This window comes from Alternaria metachromatica (assembly GCF_023757995.1).
Source record: "Alternaria metachromatica strain BMP 0045 chromosome Unknown scaffold_5, whole genome shotgun sequence".
NCBI classification, from domain to species: Eukaryota; Fungi; Ascomycota; class Dothideomycetes; order Pleosporales; family Pleosporaceae; genus Alternaria; species Alternaria metachromatica.
Genome location: NW_026055496.1, coordinates 952492 through 975673, shown reverse-complemented (window position 1 = coordinate 975673; position 23182 = coordinate 952492). Strand labels below are relative to the sequence as shown.

The 23182-nt window shown below is 54.7% G+C and overlaps 7 protein-coding genes across 7 annotated transcripts; 3 read left to right on the top strand and 4 right to left on the bottom strand.

Annotated features, from left to right (window-relative positions):
* On the bottom strand, positions 1-737 carry J4E83_003269 (uncharacterized protein; the record flags this gene model as incomplete). Its single annotated transcript, XM_049330206.1, has 2 exons — positions 1-332; positions 404-737. 2 exons carry the CDS (start codon positions 735-737, stop codon positions 1-3), a joined length of 666 nt encoding a protein of 221 aa, XP_049190702.1.
* A 312-nt stretch (positions 738-1049) lies between these two features.
* On the bottom strand, positions 1050-3236 carry J4E83_003268 (uncharacterized protein; the record flags this gene model as incomplete). Its single annotated transcript, XM_049330205.1, has 3 exons — positions 1050-1727; positions 1784-2827; positions 2874-3236. 3 exons carry the CDS (start codon positions 3234-3236, stop codon positions 1050-1052), a joined length of 2085 nt encoding a protein of 694 aa, XP_049190701.1.
* A 1608-nt stretch (positions 3237-4844) lies between these two features.
* Positions 4845-6620, top strand: PTC2 (Protein phosphatase 2C 2; the record flags this gene model as incomplete). The annotated part of the gene is made up of 7 exons (XM_049330204.1): positions 4845-4880; positions 5023-5329; positions 5386-5459; positions 5508-5592; positions 5639-5845; positions 5897-6139; positions 6226-6620. The coding sequence occupies 7 exons, from the start codon at positions 4845-4847 to the stop codon at positions 6618-6620; spliced, it is 1347 nt and encodes a 448-aa protein (XP_049190700.1).
* Positions 6621-7501: 881 nt separating this feature from the next.
* Positions 7502-10623, top strand: J4E83_003266 (uncharacterized protein; the record flags this gene model as incomplete). The annotated part of the gene is made up of 7 exons (XM_049330203.1): positions 7502-7613; positions 7670-8584; positions 8638-8923; positions 9457-9494; positions 9552-9573; positions 9630-10125; positions 10177-10623. 7 exons carry the CDS (start codon positions 7502-7504, stop codon positions 10621-10623), a joined length of 2316 nt encoding a protein of 771 aa, XP_049190699.1.
* A 414-nt stretch (positions 10624-11037) lies between these two features.
* Positions 11038-13886, bottom strand: J4E83_003265 (uncharacterized protein; the record flags this gene model as incomplete). Its single annotated transcript, XM_049330202.1, has 6 exons — positions 11038-11067; positions 11125-11194; positions 11309-11841; positions 12326-12703; positions 12797-13598; positions 13690-13886. 6 exons carry the CDS (start codon positions 13884-13886, stop codon positions 11038-11040), a joined length of 2010 nt encoding a protein of 669 aa, XP_049190698.1.
* Positions 13887-14730: 844 nt separating this feature from the next.
* Positions 14731-18379, bottom strand: J4E83_003264 (uncharacterized protein; the record flags this gene model as incomplete). Its single annotated transcript, XM_049330201.1, has 5 exons — positions 14731-14942; positions 14996-17374; positions 17425-17698; positions 17757-17949; positions 18231-18379. The coding sequence occupies 5 exons, from the start codon at positions 18377-18379 to the stop codon at positions 14731-14733; spliced, it is 3207 nt and encodes a 1068-aa protein (XP_049190697.1).
* Positions 18380-19530: 1151 nt separating this feature from the next.
* Positions 19531-22655, top strand: J4E83_003263 (uncharacterized protein; the record flags this gene model as incomplete). The annotated part of the gene is made up of 3 exons (XM_049330200.1): positions 19531-19593; positions 19673-19742; positions 19795-22655. 3 exons carry the CDS (start codon positions 19531-19533, stop codon positions 22653-22655), a joined length of 2994 nt encoding a protein of 997 aa, XP_049190696.1.
* Positions 22656-23182: the final 527 nt, after the last annotated feature.

Sequence of the window (23182 nt, the reverse complement as noted above, 5' to 3'; positions counted from 1 at the left end):
TCACCTCCTCCGATAAATCGCCGCATCAATCCCCACCGCATCCTTCATAACCCTCATCGTCCACTCACTAACCGGCTCAAAAGCCTTGACCATGTCCCCCAACTGCTCACCCTCCCCGAACTCATGAATAGCCAGGAAAGACAACTCTTGTTCCTTCCCTTCCTCATCTTCAGAACCCGATTCTTGCCTGACAAGTGAATACCGACATGTGCGCAGCCAACCTGGTTGCTCAGACGTTTGCTGGTTATGCTCTTCGCGGTACCAAGCATCCAGGTCCTCGGCGCCGGTAGGCGAGGGTTGCATGAGTGCTATCATGATAGTCTTTGCAGGTTCTACAAGCTTGAGGTCAGCGAATGATACCTCTCATCTCCGTTTCTAGTCAAAATATAATGTGCAGACATACCACCAGTCTTCTTCGGACCAAAGATCTGGACTTCAGAATACGCCCTAACATCCCACTCTCCACCCACATTCTCGCCGTCAAGAAACTTCAACATCTGCTTTATATTCACACGTGCTAGGTCTTCTGTGTCGCAGACGAAGAGATGCTGTTTGTCATATTCTGCATTGGCGGCTTTGTATTGCGTTGCTGATTTGATGCCGAGAACATTTCCTGTTATGGCCGTGGATAAGAGGGGGAGCTTGTCGTCTGGTTGTGCTTCGTTACCTCCGGCTGAGGTGGGTTTAAGAAAGGCGAGGAGGACGCCAGCACCTGTGGCGGGGTCTGAGGGTGCCATATTGGGAGAAGGGATGTATTCGGGTGATGAGGGCTATGATGAGTAGATTGAGGGGGTTGAGGAGAAACACTATGGGTTTGGATGAAGATATGTTCATATGCAGTTACTAAATAGACCATCGAGGGTAAGCGCATGCCGTGTCTCCACTTCCCGGATCAGATTACCCGTTGGTTGCCTCTCGGCCTACTCATTATATGCACATGCACTACAATGGAACAAGATTTCGATGGCTACACGACCTCAAACTTCTTCAACATCAAGATCGCTGTTCTATTCAAATACAATTACATATATACAAAGACATGCCTTCTCCTACAACTTGCTCTTCTCAATGCGCTTGAACAGGACATCGCTATCCGGGTATGGGTCGACGGTGTAATTGTTAAGCGGGTTGAGCTCGCTGGCCCTGTAGAACATGTCCTCGTAGACCTTGCCGTCTGCGCGGCCCAGACTGCTGTCCAAGACCCAGTCGTCAAAGCCCCAGGCATCCACAAGCCTAACAGCGTGTGGCCGGATCTCCTTGAGCAGGTTCATGACGGTGTTGGTTCTCGCGAGCGAAATCTGGTGCTTGCTGCATGCGCCGGAAGCGTAGAACTCCGAGCCCTCCTGCTCAAGTGTGTGTAGAGCGAAGAGACGGAACAGCTTCATCAGCACGTCGACAATGCTCTTGTCAATGTTGCCTGCCTTTGCGATGTTCCTGAGCGCAGACAGGTTGTTCTTTACGACCATGTACTGTGCGTGGGCCTTGCTGAGGCGGTAGAAGTCGACGAGCAGATCGTTCCAGGGCTTCCTCTGCTCATCGCGGTGCTTGCTGGCTTCGAAGGTAAGGAACGATACGCGCCAGGCGAAGGCATTGACGAGATCGTCGTCGTCGCCAATAACGTCGAATGCGCAGCCGATTTCGCGGCGTGCATGGAATTGAGAAAGGATCTGGGTTGTGTCGTTGGTTGGCTTTTCGCCCTTGAGTACGGAACGGGCGGACTTGAGCATCTAGAGCAAAGGTTAGTAAGGGCTGATTGCAGTTTAGCAGAGTATAAGAGACTTACGTATCGCGCGACTTGCTGGGTCAACATGTAGTTGTCGCCTTCCCAAGTGGTAGTAGGGAGGTAGTCAGAGTACCACGGCCCGATACCGCTGAAGCTTGAGTAGCCGTGACCACCACAGGCTCGTCGGCAAACCTCGAGACCCTCTGCTGCGATCGAACTGCTAAGCGACTTCAATGCGCATGAAGAAGCGTGCAGGTCTGCTAACATATCGCTGCCCGATTGCACCTCCTCTGGCCCTGCTCCGCGCTTGCTTGGTGCATTGGTAGCGTTGCCCTGAGCGATCCTCTTCTGGTTCTCCTGGTACATGTCCATCATCGACTTTCCGGTGAAATGTAAAGCGAAGGTAGCGGCGAGAAGAGGAAGCAACCGAATCTGCACCATGGTGTAGTTCAGAACAGCAGTCTCAGCCTCACCGGCGGGAGCATCTCGGTCCTGGAATTGCCGTCGCACAGCACAGTAACGGGTGGCGATGGTAACACCTCGAGCCAGCACACTACCGGCTTGCATGACTATAGTCGATCGAACCCATGTGAGGGTTCCATAGACGAGGGAGGGCGCGCCACGGCGTCCAAACTTGTTCGTGTTGGGGTCAACAAATGTGTAACGAGCCAGCATGCTAATGTGGGGAATCTTGACTTGGTTGAAGAGAAGGAAACCGTTGTCCATGGTGTTGTAACCGAACTTAGGACCAATGTCTCCAATGTGGATGTTGTCGAGCGGCTCATGTGTCTTCAGGTCACGGATCTGGACGCAGAATGGAGTCGGCCCGTATGATTTGCCATCAATGATGAGCTGAGCCATGACGACCGCGTGGTTAGCTGTGCGACCTAGGGATCCAATCCACCATTTGCTGGCGGTCAGATGTGGGGAGTGGATGGTGAAGGTCTTGTCCTCCTTGTTCCATGTGGCGGTTGTTTCAAGTCCTCGAACGTTAGAACCATGGCCAAGCTCAGTCTGAGCATAACATCCGATGATCTCGTAGTTATTGGCCTTGGTGAGCCACTTTTCCTGCTGCTCCGGCGTACCCTGGCCTTCAAGTGTAACCTGCATAGTGAGTAGAAGTCGCGCGGTGACAGAACATGGCGCGTACCTTGAACATAGAGTCGTGGAGTCCGTATGGTCCGGGTTCGCCAACAAGCTCTGTAGCAGTCCTGAACTCGTCAAAAGACCAGTTGTGTTGCTTCTTCAAGATTCTGAGTCTCTTCTCCCTTGCAAGCGCCCTCTCGAATCTGTCGATCCTTCCCATGAAGTAGTTCTGCGACTTGTCGAAGACCTTCTCTGACTTGAGAATGTCAAGGATCTTGTTTCTCCTGTCGATGACATCTTGCGTGTGTAGGAGGACTTCTAGCTCCTGGACGGGTACATTGGAGTTTTCGCGTTCAGCCTTGAGCAATTCGTGGCCTTGAATGCCCGAAGGCTTCAGTTGCTTGACCCAGTCCGGTGTTGGCTTCATTGTGATAGTAGATTGATGATGGAGATGATGGGAAGAGGGTGTGTTTGGAATGATGATTAAGTAGGATGTCGATCTTGCGCTACCTCGGACAGCCGAGGTTCAAGTCTAGACTAAGCCACATTGGGCGATGACTGCGAGATTCGGACCGTGCGACGGCTTATACGTGCGCGTCTGATAGATAATCTCATGAAAGTTCCGAAGCCATTACCCCGGGTAGATGACGAAGGAAGTTGGCGACACGGGGTTCTATCATTTGAGCTGTCGCCCTCGTCGTGGGGCTTTTAGTGCATATCCAAAGAACATTTGGGGTCTCCGGGGTACCGGGGTCCTCCGGGGGCACGCTCGTCTCACAGAAGCAACACTGAGTCAGTGCCATAAGAGTATTTCAGATGTTTAGTGTTGCTGCACTGTATCAAAAGGACCTCGGTAGCCCAGGTCAAGCGTCCCCGTTATAGCTTTTCCATGGAAAATATATGGGGAGTTTCAGGACCACGTTGCACAGGTATCTTGTGCTCCCAGTTACCCACGCAGCTGCTCATATGCAGCCATAACATGGTGCCGCGTTAGAAAAGGGCCACGGTTTGGCGGCTCACAGCTCCTGCCTCGTGCTACAGTGGAACGTACATCGCGAGTTTCGGGAGTGTTATGTAGGAGGAAGCAACACCTTGCGTGCCAATCGGTCGGGTAGTACCAATCCGTCGTAGTGCATCTTCAGAGCCCGACACGGAATCTGGACCCTGGGAATTGTCGCGCCGCAACGCGGCTGAGCAAGTGTTGCCCTTTCTATCGCGTTCACGGGACCAAATTCATGTGCAGCAAAGCAAGTTCTTTCCGAACCGTACTACTACATCCAAACCCTGAATGTATGCACGATCTTTGGGGATTCAGACCAGCTGTGTAGATTAGACGGCCCACATTCAGGGTGCTTGATGCGGGACAGGTACAACTTGAGGAAGAGGGCTTCTTGTATCGAGTGATGGAGCTATGCCCCAGCCAGAAAGGACGATCAGCTCCAGTGCATCGAGGCCAGGCGGCGGCTGCTGTTGAGGCGCTGATAGGGGTGCTCAAGGCTTTGTGCGTGGCACGCGAGCTCTTGCACAAGTAAGCAAGCATCTAGGCGCCGGCTGCCTCGCCTTAGCAGAGCACCGCCCGGAAAGATGCACGACCAGGCAGCCATTGGCAAACTGAGCGCGTATTCCAGTCAGGAGGGCGCAATCCACAGCGACAGGAGCTGGTGGGGGAAACGGGACTGCAGAAAATGCGGCGGCGTCATCGTTTCTGGCCTCGACCTAGCCACACCCACTAGCCCGCACGGGCCCGGCCTGACAGGTAGAGCAGCGTCACTCTTTGCCTACAACACCATCCGGCCTGTTTACCCCCGCGAGCTAGAGCACGCAATTCTTTTCTCCTGTCCTCTTCCTAAGGACCTACACGACGCCCACCACACACGCCCGGCCACTTACCCAGTCGCCCCTGCGCCTAGCCACATCTGAAATCCCCCCACACACCAACAGCGCAGTTTGGAATTCTATGCCCCTAGGGAGACCCGCGATCAACCTCAGACTTCCCCTCGTCTCCTCCCACAGGTCCTTGTAGGCACCGGACAACATGGGTCAGACACTCTCAGAACCCGTCGTCGACAAGGTAATTGCCTCCCAATGCTGGCCCCCCGCCCCCGCACCTGCGCTACTCCTCGCTCTATTTGGCGGCAGTCGCCTGCATTGAGCTGCACGGCCGCGCAGGTTGTCCTTTACGTTAATACGACGCTAATACGCTGCTTGCACAGAAATCCGAAAACGGCGATGGCGAGTCACTCATCTACGGCGTGTCGTCGATGCAGGGCTGGCGGATCAGCATGGAGGACGCGCATGCCACCGTACTAGACTTTGCAGGTGAAGCCGGCAAACCCACTGGCAACGACAAGCGACTTGCCTTCTTCGGCGTATACGACGGACACGGTGGTGACAAGGTAGCCTTGTATGCTGGCGAGCAGCTACACCAGATTGTCGCGAAACAGGAGGCTTTCAAAGAGGGCGACATCAAGAAGGCTCTACAAGATGGTTTCCTCGCAACAGACCGCGCCATCTTGAGTGGTATGTTTTTCAGGGCACCTTTCTTTAGTCAACAGGTGGCTGACTCACGCGAACAGATCCCAAGTACGAAGAGGAGGTATCTGGCTGCACTGCGTCCGTGGCCGTCCTTTCCAAAGACAAGATCTACGTCGTACGTTGACCCCATATAACATTCCTTGGACAATTCTCACATCAACAGGCCAACGCAGGTGACTCGCGTACTGTCCTAGGCGTCAAGGGAAGGGCTAAGCCGCTCTCTTTCGACCATAAGCCCCAGAATGAGGGTAAGAAACATAGATGACGAAGGCAAGCAGCACTGACATATATTAGCTGAGAAGGCACGTATCCAAGCCGCAGGTGGTTTCGTCGACTTTGGCCGTGTCAACGGCAACCTGGCTCTGTCGCGCGCGATAGGTGACTTCGAGTTCAAGAAGAGCGCCGATCTCCCTCCGGAGCAGCAGATAGTTACTGCCTTCCCGGATGTTGAGATACATGATATCAACCAAGATGACGAGTTCTTGATCGTCGCCTGCGATGGTAAGATAGTACAACCTGCTATGCTCGTGCGCTCTCATTGACTCCATACAGGTATCTGGGATTGCCAGTCTTCTCAAGCCGTCGTCGAGTTCGTTAGGCGCGGAATTGTCGCAAAGCAGGATCTTGCTTCCATTTGCGAGAACATGATGGACAACTGTCTGGCTTCAAACAGCGACACGGGAGGTGTTGGCTGTGACAACATGACCATGACTGTCATTGGTCTCCTACAAGGAAGGACGAAGGAGCAGTGGTACGAGGACATCGCAAAGCGGGTTGCGAATGGAGAGGGTCCATGTGCGCCGCCAGAGTACGGCAAGTCAGAAGATCCAGCCAAGTCCGCCTCAGAGAGCGAGTAGTTCAGTTCTAATATAATTGTGTAGCCGAGTTCCGCGGTCCCGGCGTTCACCATCGCATTGACGATTCTCCTGATGACATCGACATGGACTTGGACAGTCGATTCCGGCCGAACAACGGCAACGGCGGTCGCATCATCCTTCTCGGCGACGGTACCGAAGTCTCGACTGGAGACAATGACGGCGAGATGTTCGATAACGAGGACGAAGACAAGGATCTGGATTCGCAAGTCAACAAGTACGACCAGGACGCCAACGCCAAGTCTCGCGAGGATCGCGAAGGCACGCCAGGCCCTCAGCACGAGAGCAAGGTCCAAGTGACTGAGTCGCCCTCATCTGTACAGACGGAGAAGTCCGACGCTCCGGAGTCCCAGACCGACAAGAAGCCTGAGGCAGGCACAACCAAGACGAGCGAGAAATAGCTTGTCCTCACTTGACTTGGCCACGATTAATGATGTTTGGCTCGAAGGGCTCAATTCCGATGCATGATGATATGCAATGTCTCTCTTATGGATGTTTTGCAAGCGACGATGGGTACGTTGGTTTCCTGTAGAATCGAACGACGGGTCATGGAAACGAGCCTCATAGATCGCAAGCTGGCAGATTTACGAAATGATACCTGGCGGGCTCGGCCTTAGCCTTCCACTTTACCTAGCTATCACTTTGTTCATGATACAATGGTTTTATCAAGATGGTGCTTATTGTGACCGTCATCTGTGTCTAAACTGGAAGCGTATGCAGTGCCCTTATGACATCACTTCTATCAGCCGCGTTCTAAGGCATAGTAGAATGCGTGTTGCATCAGATAGCGCCGGGTTCCTTGTCTTTATAGGTCTACTTATTGCTGGCAAACAAGCTTTCAGTTGCCCCACTCTCCCGCTCTTAGGTCGTTTTTCGACGTGCACCTAATCTGGGTGCCATCTTGACAGTCATCGTCAACGGACACATATAGACTCCGATCTTGGAAATTGACTCACAGCCGAGTGTGTCAATCGATAGCGAGGTCTGTGTTCCAGCCATGCTACATGCAATTGCCGTTCGCATTGCCGTCCGCGAGTCCGGAGATAAGCTTGAGATCAGGGTCCAGTCCGAGCAGCATCACCTTTCGTCATAATTTGCGACAGCTGTGCAAGCGTCACGATTATGGCGTGGATCCGAGAGTGCCGGTGGTACATTGCTTTTAGCAATGTTAACGCTTGTTCTTGATTCAAAAGACACAGTAAAACAATCATTCCCTTCAAGATCCATTATCGAGTTCCTTCCTCAATTGCTCCGACGCTGTTCCTGACTGGCCACTTGCATCATGGACCCTGTAAATCCCAACCAAAAGGCCCGAACCACGCAGCAATACGCCTTGTTTCAGCGAGAGAACTTTTGGAAATCCAATGAGGGCGAAGTACCAGTGTTCAACACAGGTAAGTATGCTTTACCTTCACAGCACTATCGCGCAAAGCTGATGTACTGTACATAGAACCGGGCAAACTCGAAGAATTAGCAAAAGAGAAACTCAGCCAAGGTGGCTGGTTCTACGCGTCTTCAAATGCCGGCCAATCGCACACCCATACCGTAAACAGACAAGCGTTCTACCGACATCGCATTATCCCGCGTATGCTCGTAGATACAAACCAGCGCGACACTGCGACCGAGATCTTTGGACACAAAGTGCCTGCGCCGATTGGATTTGCGCCTGTTGGTATCAACAAGATCTACAACCCAGAGGGCGAGCTACCCGTAGCAAGAGCCGCAGGCGCCTTGGGGCTACCATACTGTCTCTCGACAGCAGGCTCACAGAGCATAGAGGACGTAGGCCATGCCAACGATGAGGGTGTGAGGAAAGGACAAGGCGACACAGGCACCGCTGCCGGTGGTGGCGAGAAGGGTGTGAGGTTCTTCCAGCTCTACATGCCGCACGATGATGAGCTCACTCGATCGCTCCTCCAACGTGCTGCGGACAGCGGCTTCACAGCCTGCATCCTAACGCTTGACACTTGGCAGCTTGGATGGAGACATGACGATGTTGCAAATTCAAATTACGCCTTCTACCACGGGCTTGGTGCGGATCTGGGCCTTACCGACCCCGTCTTCCAGAAGAGGCTCAAGGAAAAGGGCATTGACCCCAAGACACAGCCCAATGAAGCTGGCGCGCTCTGGATCGATAACGTATGGCATGGACGCGCGCATACGTGGGAGAAGGCTGTGTGGGCGATGAAACTATGGAAGGAGCTCAGCGGTGGTAAGCCATTTTCTCTGAAGGGCATTCAGAGTGTCGACGATGCGAAGAAAGCTGTTGATCTGGGCTTCGATGGCATCGTAGTCAGCAACCACGCTGGAAGACAAGTCGACGGCGCAGTTGCAAGTCTTGACTCTCTTGAGAACATTGTTGATGGTACGTATCATGTCTGCTCTTCCTCATTGATACACGACTAAAGAATTCTCCAGCTGTCGGCGACAAAATCTACATCATGTTCGACTCCGGCGTCCGTTCCGCATCCGACGTCTTCAAAGCGCTCGCTCTGGGCGCAAAATTCGTATTCGTTGGCCGTCTGTGGATCTGGGGCCTTTCGATCATGGGCGAGACGGGAGTCGACCATGTTATGCGCGGTCTACTAGCTGATCTGGACATCTTGATGAACGTTGGAGGGTTCAAGAATGTTGGTGAGATCACGAAGGATGCGTTGGAGAGTGGACCGAAGAGTTATTCGCTTATGCATACAGCTAGTAAGCTGTAGGCTATTGGGGTCTTGGAACGGTACGGCTAGTTACCGTATCTTTGCGTACCCGGGTGTCATGTAGACAGGCACTGGAAATACCATCTAGTGTTGTGTATACTCAGTTCCCTACAGCCTAGATATATTGTACTTGCTTTATAGCTTGTGTTTTGTGTTGTACGATAGAGCACCCAACTCTGAAGTCTACGAAGGCAAAAGAGTATGGCTTCCACATCATGTGCCTGACACTCGTAACAAGTGTGACCTTCGCGCAAGCACAGTCACGACATCTAAATTCACCATTCACTATGAGGAGCTTACGTAGCGCTAGGCCGCTATAGGCTGACCGCCATAGGGCTGAAGTGGCCCAAGCACTCCCGAACAAGACCAACTCCAACTCCCCTCAACGCGCAAAGCTCTCCAATCGTGATCGCAACTTCGCGCGCGTCATGTTCTGCAGTTGTCGCGCATACTAACACCGTCGCATTGATTGTACTACTACGGGTTTCCGGTATACACAAAAGTTCATCCCTAATTCGTAAATAGACAGAGACCCTATAATCAAGATGTCGGTCATTCTATGCACAGGTACGTCGAGCTGCCTACCCCACATGTGGCAGACAAACAACTAACATCCAATTGCAGCCGGTTACGACCATACCATTAGGTTCGCACGCGTCTCATGCGCCATTGGCAGCCATTCGTACTGACTCCGACGACTAGATTCTGGGAAGCGCTCTCCGGTATATGCTCCCGGACTATCCCGCACCCCGACTCCCAAGTCAACCGCCTTTGCATCTCGCCCGACAAGCGATACCTCGCCGCCGCAGGTCATCATACGGTCAAGCTCTACGATATCAAGTCCACAAATCCGAACGCGATCCTCACCTTCGACGGTCACACCTCCAACATCACCGGTGTCGCGTTCCACTGCGAGTCCAAGTGGCTGGTCACCTCGTCTGAAGATGGCACGGTCAAGATCTGGGACACGCGATCAGGCAACGTTCAGCGCAACTACACTCATGGTGTTCCGGTCAACGATGTCGTCATCCATCCAAACCAGGGAGAGCTCATCAGCTGCGACCGCGGTGGTAACGTGAGGATCTGGGACCTGGGAGAGAATAAGTGCTCTCACCAGCTCATTCCAGAGGACGACGTCAGCGTGGCTAGTGTTACGGTTGCAAGCGATGGAAGCATGGTCTGCGCAGGCAACAACGCCGTGAGTCTGGCCAGATGAAAGTATCAAACCTTCGCTAACACCGCGTGTTAGGGCAACGTCTACGTTTGGCGCATGATCCAGCGCAGCGATACCACCTCGATCCTCCCCATCTGCAAGTTCGTGGCCCACACAACGTACATCACCCGCGTCCTCCTCTCCCCGGACGTCCGTCATCTAGCCACTTGCTCCGCCGACCACACAGCGCGCATCTGGTCCGTCGATCCTACCGCACCCCACAACGTCACGCCCACCGACAACCTGCCGGCAGCTAGCGAGCGCGACCCAGCTGCCTTCCCCCTGGAGACTACGCTACATGGTCATCAGAGGTGGGTCTGGGATTGTGCCTTCTCAGCCGATAGCGCCTACCTCGTTACCAGCTGCTCGGACCACTACGCAAGGCTGTGGGAGCTTGGTAGCCAGAGCATCATCAGGCAGTACAACGGACACCACCGTGGTGCTGTCTGTGTCGCGCTCAACGATACGGCGGTTGGCAACTAGGAGATTTACACTCTACGCATGGCCGATTGGCATGACGTGATACCCGTCACCCTAGCGTGTGAAGGATGAGGGACACAAGAATTCCGGCATTTGCATCAGCGTTGGCGTTTCGGCACGAGGGGATGGAAGGGTAATGAGTTAATGACACTTTGGCGTTTACGGCGAATGAGGTAACTTCTAATATGGATGCGGGAACGGGTCACCAAGGTTATCAAAGTTTCGCATCGACGCAAAAGCGACGATACGCCTGGAAAATGTGTTATAGCAGACAGAATAAAAAATCTGAAATGTAAATTTCCACTACGAACTCTCAACGCCCGTTGACACAGACACAACAATCTTGGAGCAGATCAAATACGCGTCCACCGACTCTCCTCCTGCAGTGGTCTCCACTTACTCATAGCCATACCTAGCTTATGGGCACTCCTTCTTTGCGCAGGCGTCCTACCAGTATGTTAGTGTCTTCCATCAGCTCTGCGCGCTCCGAAACCTTCAACTTACGTAGTTCTTAATCTTGCTCTGCACGCACGCATCAAAACCAACTTTCTTCTCGCACAAACACGATACATGCCTGAATGACACCATTAGCATCGAGCTCAAACCCGTACCAACGCGATGAATACAGAGATTGTAGTGTGAGCCGGATCAAACGTACATATCCCACTCCTTCTGGCACTTCACACACCCTGCCGGCTCAGCCCTCTTCTTACACCCCTCCACGCTTTTGCCTTCCATTCCCTGTCCCTGTCCCCTCTTCACGTTAAGGCTGGTATCCGCACTCTCGTCCTCCGCCGCATTCTCACTCGCAGCGTCTAGCACAAGAGCCAGCTCCTCTGCTTCTTTCTCAGCAGCTGCGTCGTAATACGTAGACGAGTCGTATTTATCAGGGACCGCGTTGGCAAGGGCGCGTTTGTCGGACATCTGAGGAGAAGAGGAGCCGATGCCGCCCCCGGGGAGGTCGCTGTCGGGAAGCATGTTGTCGACCATTTGGCCGGAGGCAATGCCGCCACCTGGGAGGTCGCTGTCCGGAAGCATGTTGTCGACCATTTGGCCGGAGCCGGAGCCAGAGACAGGGTCAGGGTAGAAGGCTGTGGGGAGGGGAGGAGGGGGGTTGGAGGCGTGGACTGGGGCAGCGGCTACCAGAGCGCTAAGGGTCGTGAGGAGGAAGAATGTAGGCTTCATTGTTGCGTGGTTGTGAGTGTGGTATAGGATGGCTGTCTGAATAAATGGGAGCGTACGAATTCGAAGGACAAGAAATATGTCAGGGAGGGCGCTGGCATTTATGCATAGGAACTCGGTGTCAGGCTTCACGTCAATAGCTGTAATCTCTCGATCCATCACTAACTTTGGCGTCACACTCGATGTACAAACACATAACGCTGCAAGGTGACTAAACTCTAACGTACGATTCTTCAAACTACCCCCTCTATCACCGATCCCGTCGTCTCTCTTCAAACCTCCTAACACTGTCCTTTACCCCAAACCCATCCTTCAATAACCCACCCACGTCTTCCAACCCCAACCCCGCCGTCTCAGGATATATCCTCCAAATGACAATCTCCGCAACCACACAGACCACGGCATACAACGCAAACGTTCCCACGGGGGTGAATACATTCATCATGGGCAGAAACGTAATCCCAATAAAAGTATTCGACCCCCAATTCGTAGCCGTCGACACCGCAGACCCAAGCGACCTTACAGACAGGGGAAAGAGTTCAGATTGTTGCCAAGGAACATTGCCCATGCCTATCGCGTAACCAGCGACGTATGTTATCATGGAGAAGAGAATAACCAAGGGCCATATCTCGTTGTTATCGCCGGCGATGGCAGTGGCGGTAGCGGAAGCTTCCTCGGTGGGAAGGTCGACGAAGAGGAAAGCGATGGCGCATAGTGCGAGGCCGATGATCATGATGGGTACGGACCAGAGGAGGATACGGCGGCGTCCGATGCGGTCGATGTAGTGGAAGGCTACGAGTGTGAAGAGGAAGTTTGTGATGGCGATGGAGAGCGAGGTTAGGGTTGGTGATTCGAAACCAACGAGGCGGAATATTGTGGCGGAGAAGTACATTAGTGAATTCTGGGGGTAATGTTAGTGGGAGTTTAATACTCTGATATGTTTGATGGTATGAGTGGGAATATCTGTTGCTTGGACGTGAGGAAGGAGACTTACAAAGCCACACAGTTGCTGGAAGCCCTGGAGCATGCAGGCGATAATCAAGGCTCTACGGTTCCCTCCGATGACGATCAGTTGAGAGAAGCTGTCTTGTATCCTCTCCTTCTTAGCTCTCCAACCGATCTTAGCCATGTCAGGAGTCCCTCTCAGTCCAGCTGCATCCTCCTCCTCTTCAATCTCTTTCTCTACCCGCCTCAGCACGGCGTTCACCAACTTCGTCCCACTTTCCTCGCTCTTGTACACTCTGCCCAATACCCTCTTCGCTTGTTGCGTCATTCCAGCCTTGACGAGATACCGCGGTGTTTCGGGCAGGAAAAACAGCATGACGAACTGTATGGCAGCCGGTAAAGCCCCCAAACCCACCATCCATCTCCATCCATGCAATCTTTCTGAGAACAACCACCCAACAATATAAGCGACGACCTGTCCACCAGTAATGAACAAACTGCTCACTACCACCAGCCGTCCGCGGAAAGGGCTAGGGCTGAGCTCTGAGATATACAGCGGTACAACGAACGACGCGCTTCCAACTGCTGCGCCGACGATAGACCGACCCACGATCATGCCGCCAACACTGCTTGTCCATGCCTGCAGCAGCGCACCGAGTATGAAGAGGATGTCTGCGACGAGGATCACGGTTTTGCGTCCGTATGCATCGGCGAGGATACCCGTTAGGGGCGAGGCGAGGAGTGCGAAGAACGAAGTGCAAGACGTGATCAAGCTCTTGTCGAGGGTGGTCAGGGGACGGGAGGAGAGATCGGTGTTTATGGATATGAGGGTAGAGGATATAACACCGGTGCTGCGTAGCGTTAGTATATTGTTGCTACTCCCATTTTCTGTAGATGCCATGAGGCATGGCGCAAAAGATCGCGGGAATGGATGCGACATACTCATATCCAAATAGTAACCCTGAGACCCCGGCGCATATGGTCAGACACCAAATAAACAGGCCTGGGGATACCAAGGCGCTCTCGTCCACCTCATCCTCTCTTATACTCGCGTCGTCGGCTTCGTCGTAGCGGTCGCGTGCATCGTTCGGAACGCGGCGGTCGGTGGAGATCAAGGGCTCGGCAGCAGCGTCATTCATGCTGTCTAGTTCTACGTCTTCATCTGAGCGCGGCATACAGCACACACATACATAGAAAGCGTGTTCGGGAGAAAAAGCAGGACTATGCGCTGGCGGAGGTTATCTGGGGTAGTGTCGGAATGGCCGCGGGAGTGCGGAATGCTCGAGACACGCTAGTGGGTGGGCCAGATCTGTGCCTGGTGATCCATGTCACCTGCAGAGTAGGCGGTACCAGCGGCACCAGGAGATGCCAGAATTTGTGTTGCTCGTCGCCCACATAGGAGCCTGTTCTCACAAGATTTTGTCTGAAGCTCAAGGATCAAATATACAATATCCTGTACGCTATGTTCTCTTTACGACACAATGTGGCGACATGGACTCGACCATCCTCTTGCGACGGGTCATTGCAGGCACATGAACGAGGTTTGTGAACTTATAGTATTGATAGTATTCCAGCAGCATGTGCTCACATGAGCCTGCTCTTCTTGCTAGTAATTTTCCACCCCACCCCTGAACGCTGCCTTGAGGACGGAAACGCCAAAGCGATTCTCATGACTTGCTCCTTCCTGGCGCGTTGCGATCGCGTGTAGCGTAGCGATCGTTCCGATTCCCTCCCTCTCTTGTCCCATATTGCATGCCCATGGCCTGCAAGGTTGTCGTCCGTACCATGATATTTTATGCACCCATCATGCCCAGTCAACGCCTGTCGCTATGCCTCCAGCCACTTATCATGGTGACTAATCAACCCACCCACGCTAAGCGCATAGCAAAATTTGGTAAAACAGGCAAGGAGAGCATGTAATGAAGGTCAGGCAGCAGACGCTGCGGACGCCGCTTGTTTGCGGTGAACCTGGTTTAAAGATTCTCATTTGGGCTCAGCGTTGCCGTCCGGTGCATGGCTAGCGGGGCCAGTGGGTGGTGGAGCTTGGGGACCCGATGAGTGCTGTGGCATCATAGGCTGCGAGTAACTTCCGCTGGGTGTACCACGGTGTTGCTGGGGAAACTGGTGATGCTGTTGTGGTGAGCCGTAGTGACCGCCTTGGTATTGTTGCTGGAAAGGTCCTCGCATTGGAGCCACTAGAGTGATGTTAGTCAACTATTACACGAATCACCATAAGTGTGCTACTTACTGGCTCCTGGCTGCATTTGGTACATCTGAGGAGCTGGTGCACCAGGCTGCATGTACATCATAGGTGGTTGCTGCTGGTGGTGGCCTTGTTGCGATCCTTGATGGCTCATCATTGGTGCACCTGGCCTGGGGCTAGGGAATCCGTTGGCGCCCGGAGGCATGTGAGCCGGGTACTGAGGATACGCAGGAGCGGGAGCGGGAGAGTACATCTGCATCTGTGGATTACCCGGCATTCCCATGAAGGGTCCATTTGAAGGCTGGTTCGTCATCATTTGACCCCCCATCGCCGGCCCAGGGCCGTTCATGAATTGACCGCCTTGTGGGTTGCGCATCGTGGCATGCTGCATACCGGGACTCATGCCATATTGCGGGACTTGCGGAGGATAGCCTTGCATTGGCTGAGGTTGTGCGCCATACATGTACGGTGCCATTGGGCGTGGTGAAGGTTGGACTGATGACGTTGAGTGCGAATATTGCATGTGTTGAGCACCAAAATGATGTTGATCTTGGCCGAGGTGCGGTTGTATCGGTGGCCCACGGGGAGTGTGTTGAGGTGTCGGTCCTTGTGTCATGCCTTGGGCGCCCTGGAGATGAGGTGGTAACTGATGCTGGTGAGGCATGGGGCCGTTGGGCATGACATGCTGTGGTACTGACAAGGGCGCAGACGGAGGAGCATGGTCAAATAGCTGCTCATATCCCTTGTTCGTGTTCGAAGAGGGGAAATCCCACGTGGGCGGGGTCTTGTAAGGAGGTGCAATATCTGAGTGATGTGACTTCTCGTTCGACTGCGCCTCTTTCTCAAGGCGTCCGATGGCATTGAAGGTCGTCAGTCCGTCCAGTGATTTAACAGTGGGCTTCGGGCCAGTAAAGAAGTTGGTAACAGGAGGCTTGCGGACTTCTTGCCTAGACGAGTTTGGCCTAGGACTGGAGGTAGCGCTTGGGGTTCCACCGGGCTGGAAGGTGTTTGCAGCTGGGTTGGGCTTGAACTCATGGGCGCGAACGTTGAACCTTGTAGACACGCTGGAAGAAGGCGTCTGAGCACCACTCGAGGGCTGTGAAGGACCAGTAGGTGGTACGCGCATGTCCTGAGCTGGTATCGGTTGAGGAACGCCGTTGTATGGCATGGCACCTTGCTGCTTATGCTGCTGGTGGTTCATCTGCAGACGAGTGCTAAGTAGTCCTTGGTTGCGAGGAGGCATCTGGTTCATGTTCTGGTGGGAACCCCGCAAAGAAGCAGACGCATAGGCTGGCTGCCCCGGTCGAGCACGCTGATTTTGTTGGCGCTCTGCGTTAGTGCTAGGGGATGCTTGGGTGGATTCTGGCTTTACAGCAGATCGTGCGGCAGCTTTGGGGTCTGCCATGGTGCTGGACGCCTTCGGAGGTGTAGTCTTCATTTCCTGCGCTTGTTTGTTGGCCTTGTCGACGATAGCCTGCTGCTTTGTCTCGTCCTTAGCGAGTATGGGCACAAGATCTGACGGTACCGGCGTGCTCAGTTTGAAGTTGAGCGCGAACTTCTTAAGATCGTTGAGCTTCACGGCCTTGTTCTCGCGTGCGAAAGCCCTCTGGCGATCAGAAATCCGTAATTTCTCAGCGGCCGAAAACTGCTTGAAGGAGTCAAGCAGGTCGTGCTCAACGTTGGTAGTTGCGTCGTGTGGCCGTCCAGCTTTCCTAGGAGGGATGGCAGCAACCCCAGATTTGATCGTACTACTTGGCTTCTGCAGCTGTTCCGCAATAGCCTTGTGCGCGTCGACTGGCTTTGATGCAGGCTTGGGTGCGTCTTTGCTGGACTCTTGCGTTTTGCTAGGTTCAGGCGCAGCTGCTGCTGGTGCTGGTGCCGCGGGACTTGCAACACGTTGTGTCGACTGCGAGGCAGGCCGTGCGACGGAAGACGAGATAATGGCAGGGTCCACCGGCGCGCCGGGCACCGTCGCCTCAGGGGCGGGGGCACGTCGTGCGGGTGGGGTGTACCGGTTGGACTGGCCGCTTGACAGGTTTGTCAGGTCTCGTCGTACTCCACTGTACTTGTCCTCTTCATCGCCGTTGTCATCGGCCGCAGTGTATCCTCCGCGCTCTTCGCGGACGTGCGAGTTGGTTGCGCTGCTACCTTCAATCTCTCGGGCGATCTTCTCAGCACGGGCGAGCCGTTCCGCATATTGTGGGTCATTCTTATTGATGGTGGTGGTATAGATGTTCTCGTCGTAGTTGCTCTTCACACCGAACAGGCGCTCATTGGCGGAGAACTGGTCCCAGTCGTTCGAACGGCCGGTAGACTCGAGCGTCATGTTGGGATCAACCTCGGACGGTTCCCACTTCTGAAGGTTGCGCTCACGGAGTTCGAGCTTGCCAGAGATGTCAGTATCCGTGCGGAAGCCTGCGGTGCCTTTTTTTGTTAGCCTGGCATAGAAAGGCAATGTAGATCTTGGTACACACCATTCTGGCCCTTGAGCTGGGACTTGTCAAGGACAACGTTGTTGACATTGAAATCTGCCACATCGCTCATGTCGAATGACATGACGTGGTAATCGCCTGAGCCAACGTAGTCGTCGGACAACTGGCTCGTGCCGTTGGTCTGAGCGTTGCCGGTGGGCAGGAGCTTCTTGACCATCTTGAAAACATAGCGGAGCTCGCTGGGGTCGAGTGAGGTGCCTGACAGGACACCAGAGTACTTTTCGCCATTCTTCAGCGTAATGATGCCCGGAAGACCCTGTTTGTGTCATCAGCAGTGTTCACCCGCGTCGCATAGGAAGCCAGCTGTCACTTACCGTCAGATTGGCCAGCAGGTACATCATACGGTCGCTGAGGTGCCTCATTGGGGAAGCGTTGTCGGCGGAGGCAGCCGTCGAGCCTTGTGGGGGCTTAGGTGAGCTTACGGCACCGTTGGGGGTGGGGGAGTGAGTCGGTCGCTGTGTGATGGGATTGGTGCCCTGGGTCCATGCCGTTTTGGCGGGAGGTTTCCTGCAAGTCGCCCGGTCAGCATGGCGCCAGGTGCAAGTGGGGAGGATGTTGTCGAGGACAGAGCATTGGGACATGAGGTAATTGAGCACAGTAGACGGGGAGAGGGCCATCGAGTGGACAGGGCAGTCGCACCGTGACTCCATGTGACCAGCCGCACGTCACACGAGAATATCCCGCATGGCGGGAGCACTCGAGGCACGCCTCTATGTGTCTGCAATGCAAGGGACGCGGGGCAGGAGTGTAGGAGACGTGTTTATGGGGAGTGCAGGGCAGGCGCTTACTTCTGACCGCCGTCGATGGGGCTTCCGGGCTTTCGCTGCTGTGCGTCGATGCCTTTGGCGGCAGTGCTCATCTTCAGTGGCCGGGCGGAATTGGCGGCGGGGTTTAGAGCATTGGAGGAGGTATTCGGAGTCGCAGCGGCAGTGGACATGGATGGGGAGAGCAGGGCGCGGGCGAGCTCGGTAGCGTGGGTCGGTGGTTCGGTTTGTGGTTGCGGGAGAAGGAGCGACGGGCGGGGGAGGAAGGAGCTCCAACTCTAGGGTGAGAGTAGCGCAGGACGCTCAATGCGGCAGCAGGCGCAGAGTCGACGTGCGTGCGAGGTGGACAGCCGGACGGCGGAGGAGCGGTGGTGACTTGGTATAGGAGGCTGTGCCCGATTGAACAGCCAGAAGTCGAGAGTGAGGTGCAACGCCAAGCGGATCGCCTGGATGAAACACAAGTGCAAGGTGTGCGGGAACTAGGCCAGCCTCAGGCAGTAGCCGTGAAGGCTCGGACGACGGCACGAGGGCGCAACGGTCAGGCAATCCACAGGCTGGTGCGCGAGATGAATAGAGGAGACACTGGGTGAGCGGCAGCGGATATGTGGACCTGGCACTGTCACAATTGCCTGACCTCTGTTGCTATCGCGATCACGGGCGCGGCCAGCCAAGAGCGTTGCTGTCCGAGGCGAGACCTCACGCCTCACTCTGCTCTCCTTCTGCGCTGCTCGTGTTGTCCGAGACGCCTGCAGTAAACAATACTAGAGCTTGCATCACCAAATACGGGGCAACACCTGTTCGTCGCGCTCCAAGCATGCTAGAGTACTAGAGTGCATGCACACAACGGTTACCCCAGTCACCACCCACCCAGCAGCAGCAGCTTGAGGTGGTAGCGCGAAGAGAGGCCGGATGCCGGCCGTAGTCTCCAGGGCTGCAGCTACATCGCAGACTCACGTCAGAAGCCTACCTAAGCGACGGGGCGTCACATGTTCCATGGTTTTGCCTGTCGCTAACCGCAGATGCATGCCCAAGATAGAGATGCAATCATCAAGACGGCTTTCACCAACTACCACGGCAACCTCTCTTGTCCGTCATGACGTAGAGAGGCTCAACGATGGAATAAACAATTTCTGTGAGGTTGGACGTGAGACTGCTCCACGTGCCGCCCAGCCACTCTCGTGTTAGCTCGCCCCAGGCATCTCAGACGTCGGTGCACCCAACGTGGTCGCCAACACTGCCAGGATAGAGCGTCGTGCCCTCGCGCTCCCAGTCCGGCCCTTCACTCTGCTGCTGCCGCACACCTGCGCCACACGCCCTCGGCACCATGACTGAGGAGTCGTCTTCTGTCCGCTCGTCTCAGGGGTCCTCGCGCCGGGCGCCCAAGAATGTACGTGGGCTCTCTCTCTCTCTCTCCGCATCCCGCGCCCAACACCAAACAACCGTCACTGACACCGCATCCAATGCAGCCCCAGCAGCAGCTCTCGCAGATAGAAAAGTCCGTCACACACCTGCTTGTGGCCACCAAGCAGCTCCTCGGTGCGTCCCCGGCGCATGCAGCCCCGCATACACACGTGCTAACACGGTGCAGAGACGTTGACACTATGGTCGCGCGGGACCGCCACCGAGAGCGAGGTCTCGGACGTCTACGTGCGTCTGGGCTATGAGTTCAACATCGCGTCGCGCGCCTTCAACGCGATTGGCGTCGACACCAACGACCTCGGAAACGTTCCCGAACTACTGCGTGGCATACTGGAGGAGACGCTGAGCCAGGAAGCATCGCAAGCGAGCCTCGACAATTTCCTGCCGCGGATACGAGACATCATCATAAACCTCCTGCACGGCCTGAAGAAGAAGCAACAGCGGTTACGGCAGCGCACAGGAAGAGATGGCTCGCTCAACGGTGGGGGCAGTCCGCGCCAGGGCAGCGTTGGGAGTAGTGGTGATGTCGAGGAGCACCAACAGCCGCGATCCGCAAGCACAAGACTGCCTTCAAGAGGGGACAGCCCGTCGTTTGGCGGCCCCGACCTCCCACCGCGCTCATCTTCGGTAGCTGGCGGCCGCGCCTCTCCAAGCAAGTACGATGCCCTCCCTTCGAACCCGAAAGCGAACCGCTCGACCACCGCAAGCCAGCTATCCACCGACTCGTCCATTTCGAGCGGCACCGCCCAGCAAATGCCTGTCATTGCTCCGTATCCCGCAGACGATTCCATGCCCAAACCGCCTGACCCCCCGCGGCCTAACTACCCCGTCGACTTCCCACCGCCTCCGCCTCCACCGAAACAGGAAGATGCGCTCGCGGCATTGCAAAGAGGTGGTGAGCTGGAGCGGAGGGCTTCGCGCCGATTTTCAGCATACCAAATCCAGAAGCATCTTGGAACAAATGGCATACCACTTCCACCTGTCCAGAATTCGCCCATACCGAATAGGGGTCGGGATGTACGCGAGTCTATGAACGCAGTGCGGACCAGGCAGTCCATGATGCACAGTCGCCAGCGGTCAAATCAGAGTCTCACGCAACAGCGGCCTGCCGTGGAAACAAAGTTCTCCTTTGATCAGCCCAATGAGAGACGCATTTCCGAGGAAAGTTCGCAAAGCGCCACGCCGAGCATTCTGCCACCGAAAGAGTCGGGTCCTGAAGACAGTCCCGTCCAGAAGACCCCAGACGACAAACTCGCGCAGCCAAAATTCCCAGAAGGCGACCAGTTCTCGCTAGGTGCGACGCTTAATGGTCCGTTATCAGAGCCAGCTGAGCTTGGAGCCGCGTCACCGGCGAAAGAAGACCCGCCGAGGCCTACAGCCAGCCGCAACAGCTCCTACAGAGTCAAGACGCCCTCTCCACAGCCCTCTCAGTTCATTCCAGAGCAGTCGCCTCAACAAGGGAAAGAGCTTACCTTGTTTCTCCAGTACAAAAGCAAGATTAAGAAATACGTCTTCACAGATGGTGCTGAGCTTTCTTCGGCCCGCCTGCAACTCGCTTTTATCGAAAAGTTCGCCTGGGATACCCACCGTTACGGCGACCTGCCTGAGATCCACATCCAGGACCCCGTTTCCGGTGTACGATACGAGTTGGAGGACATCAACGATATCAAAGACAGGTCTGTACTCGTCCTGAACGTAGAGCAACTAGACGAAGTAAAGAGCCATATCGATGATAAGTTTGGCGGACTCAGCAAACTGGTGGAGAGCATCAAGACAGTGGTCGAGGACCAGCAAGCAACTATACAACGCGTGGCCGAACGTCAACAGCAAACGACAAAGGAGATCGCTGGAATATCAGCGGCACCTCTTTCTTCAGCTCGCAACTCCGCCCTGCTACCCTCTCGTCCCATACCGTTAGGCACACCCTCCGAAGCCAACATTACTTCAGCCACTCAAGTAAGCGAGGTGCAATCGCTACGCCGTGATTTGGCTGTCATGCGACAAACATACTCATCTTTTGTATCGGATATACAAGCTAGCATGTCCACCATACGCACAAAGGCCAGTGCTGTGAAGTCCACTGCTATCAAGGCTGCCTTGCCCGCACTCGATGGAGACAGCGGTCGCGCTTACATTAACGCTGGCAAGAAGGGCCTGCAAGACGACTCGGAGAAGATTGTCAACAGGGTAGATGACCTACAAGATCTTGTTGAAGACCTCAGAAAGGACGTCGTTCTGCGTGGCGTGCGACCTCTGCCCCGCCAACTCGAAACTACCGCCAAGGACCTGTCGACAGCCACTGCCGAGCTCAAGAAGCTGCAGGATCTTCTGGCAAAGGAGAAGCCTCTCTGGACCAAGATTTGGGAACAGGAGTTGCAGACCGTGTGTGAGGAGCGAGATATGCTCACTATGCAGGAGGAACTCGCAGCCGACTTGCAAGATGATCTCGAGAAAGCAGCCCAAACACTTGAGCTGGTCGAGCAGGCGACCAAACAGCAGAATCTTGAAAGCGAGAAAGAGTCTGGAAAGGGAATGCGTTCAGCTAGTGGCCGTAACATGCTCAATGCAGTTGCTCTCGACAAAGTTGTGGATCCACGCCAGGCCCGCGATGGAGTACTTGGAGAAGTCAAGGCCCTGCAACCAAACCATGAAGGCAGGCTCGAAGCAATCGAGCGAGCGGAAAAGGCGCGACAGCGGGATCTTGAGACGAGGAACGATGACGAGTTCAAGCGCGAGCTTGGAAACTTTGTCGAGGAAGGCAAGCTCAAGAAGAGCGGCGGCGTCGAGGAAGCAGAGCGCCTCCGCAAAGCAAAAGATGAGCGCGCACGAAAGGAGAACTTTGAGCGAGAAGCCGCAAGACAAAGAGCCAAAGCGGAAAAACAGCAGAGGGAGGCCGAAGCTGCTGCCGCTGCCGCTGCCGCCGCGGCTGCTGAACCAAACGGCGACGGTGCTGATGGCCAAAACGGAGAAGCGGAAGCTCCAGCAGAGAATGCAGAGGAGGCCAAGGGAGATGAAGGTGGTCCTGCCTAGACGCCTGCCATCTATTCCTAGCCTTCTCGTTTGTATTTGAGCTGATCCGTGGTCTTAGATCTCCCGAAAAGACAATTTACAATCCGCCCCTGGGTCAAGACCGGCGGCGTTCCGCTATCGATGCAAATGAGATTTGCCGCAGCTACGGGGCTGGACCTACCAGTAGCGGCAGTGTCATCTACGTCTACGCCCACGTCTTCGTCTCCTTCTACTTCTACAGAAAGTACAGACCCGCTCATCTCAACCATCAGAGTCGTGACTAGCGCAACACAAATCAATGACACCTCTTCGAAATCGGAGACAGACGATATACATCCGCCCACGCGACCAAGCATTATGCCTATAAAACATTGCGATATACCAATATCCATTACACCAACATCCTATTCCGGCGACACGGACACACCATCGCCGATCCTTCCTTCGAATTTCGGCCCACGACTCGCAATCTCACGAGGTGGAACGCCTAGAACTTCTCACTCATATCGCACACCCAAGCCTTCTCACAGTTTCCACGGTCGCGACAA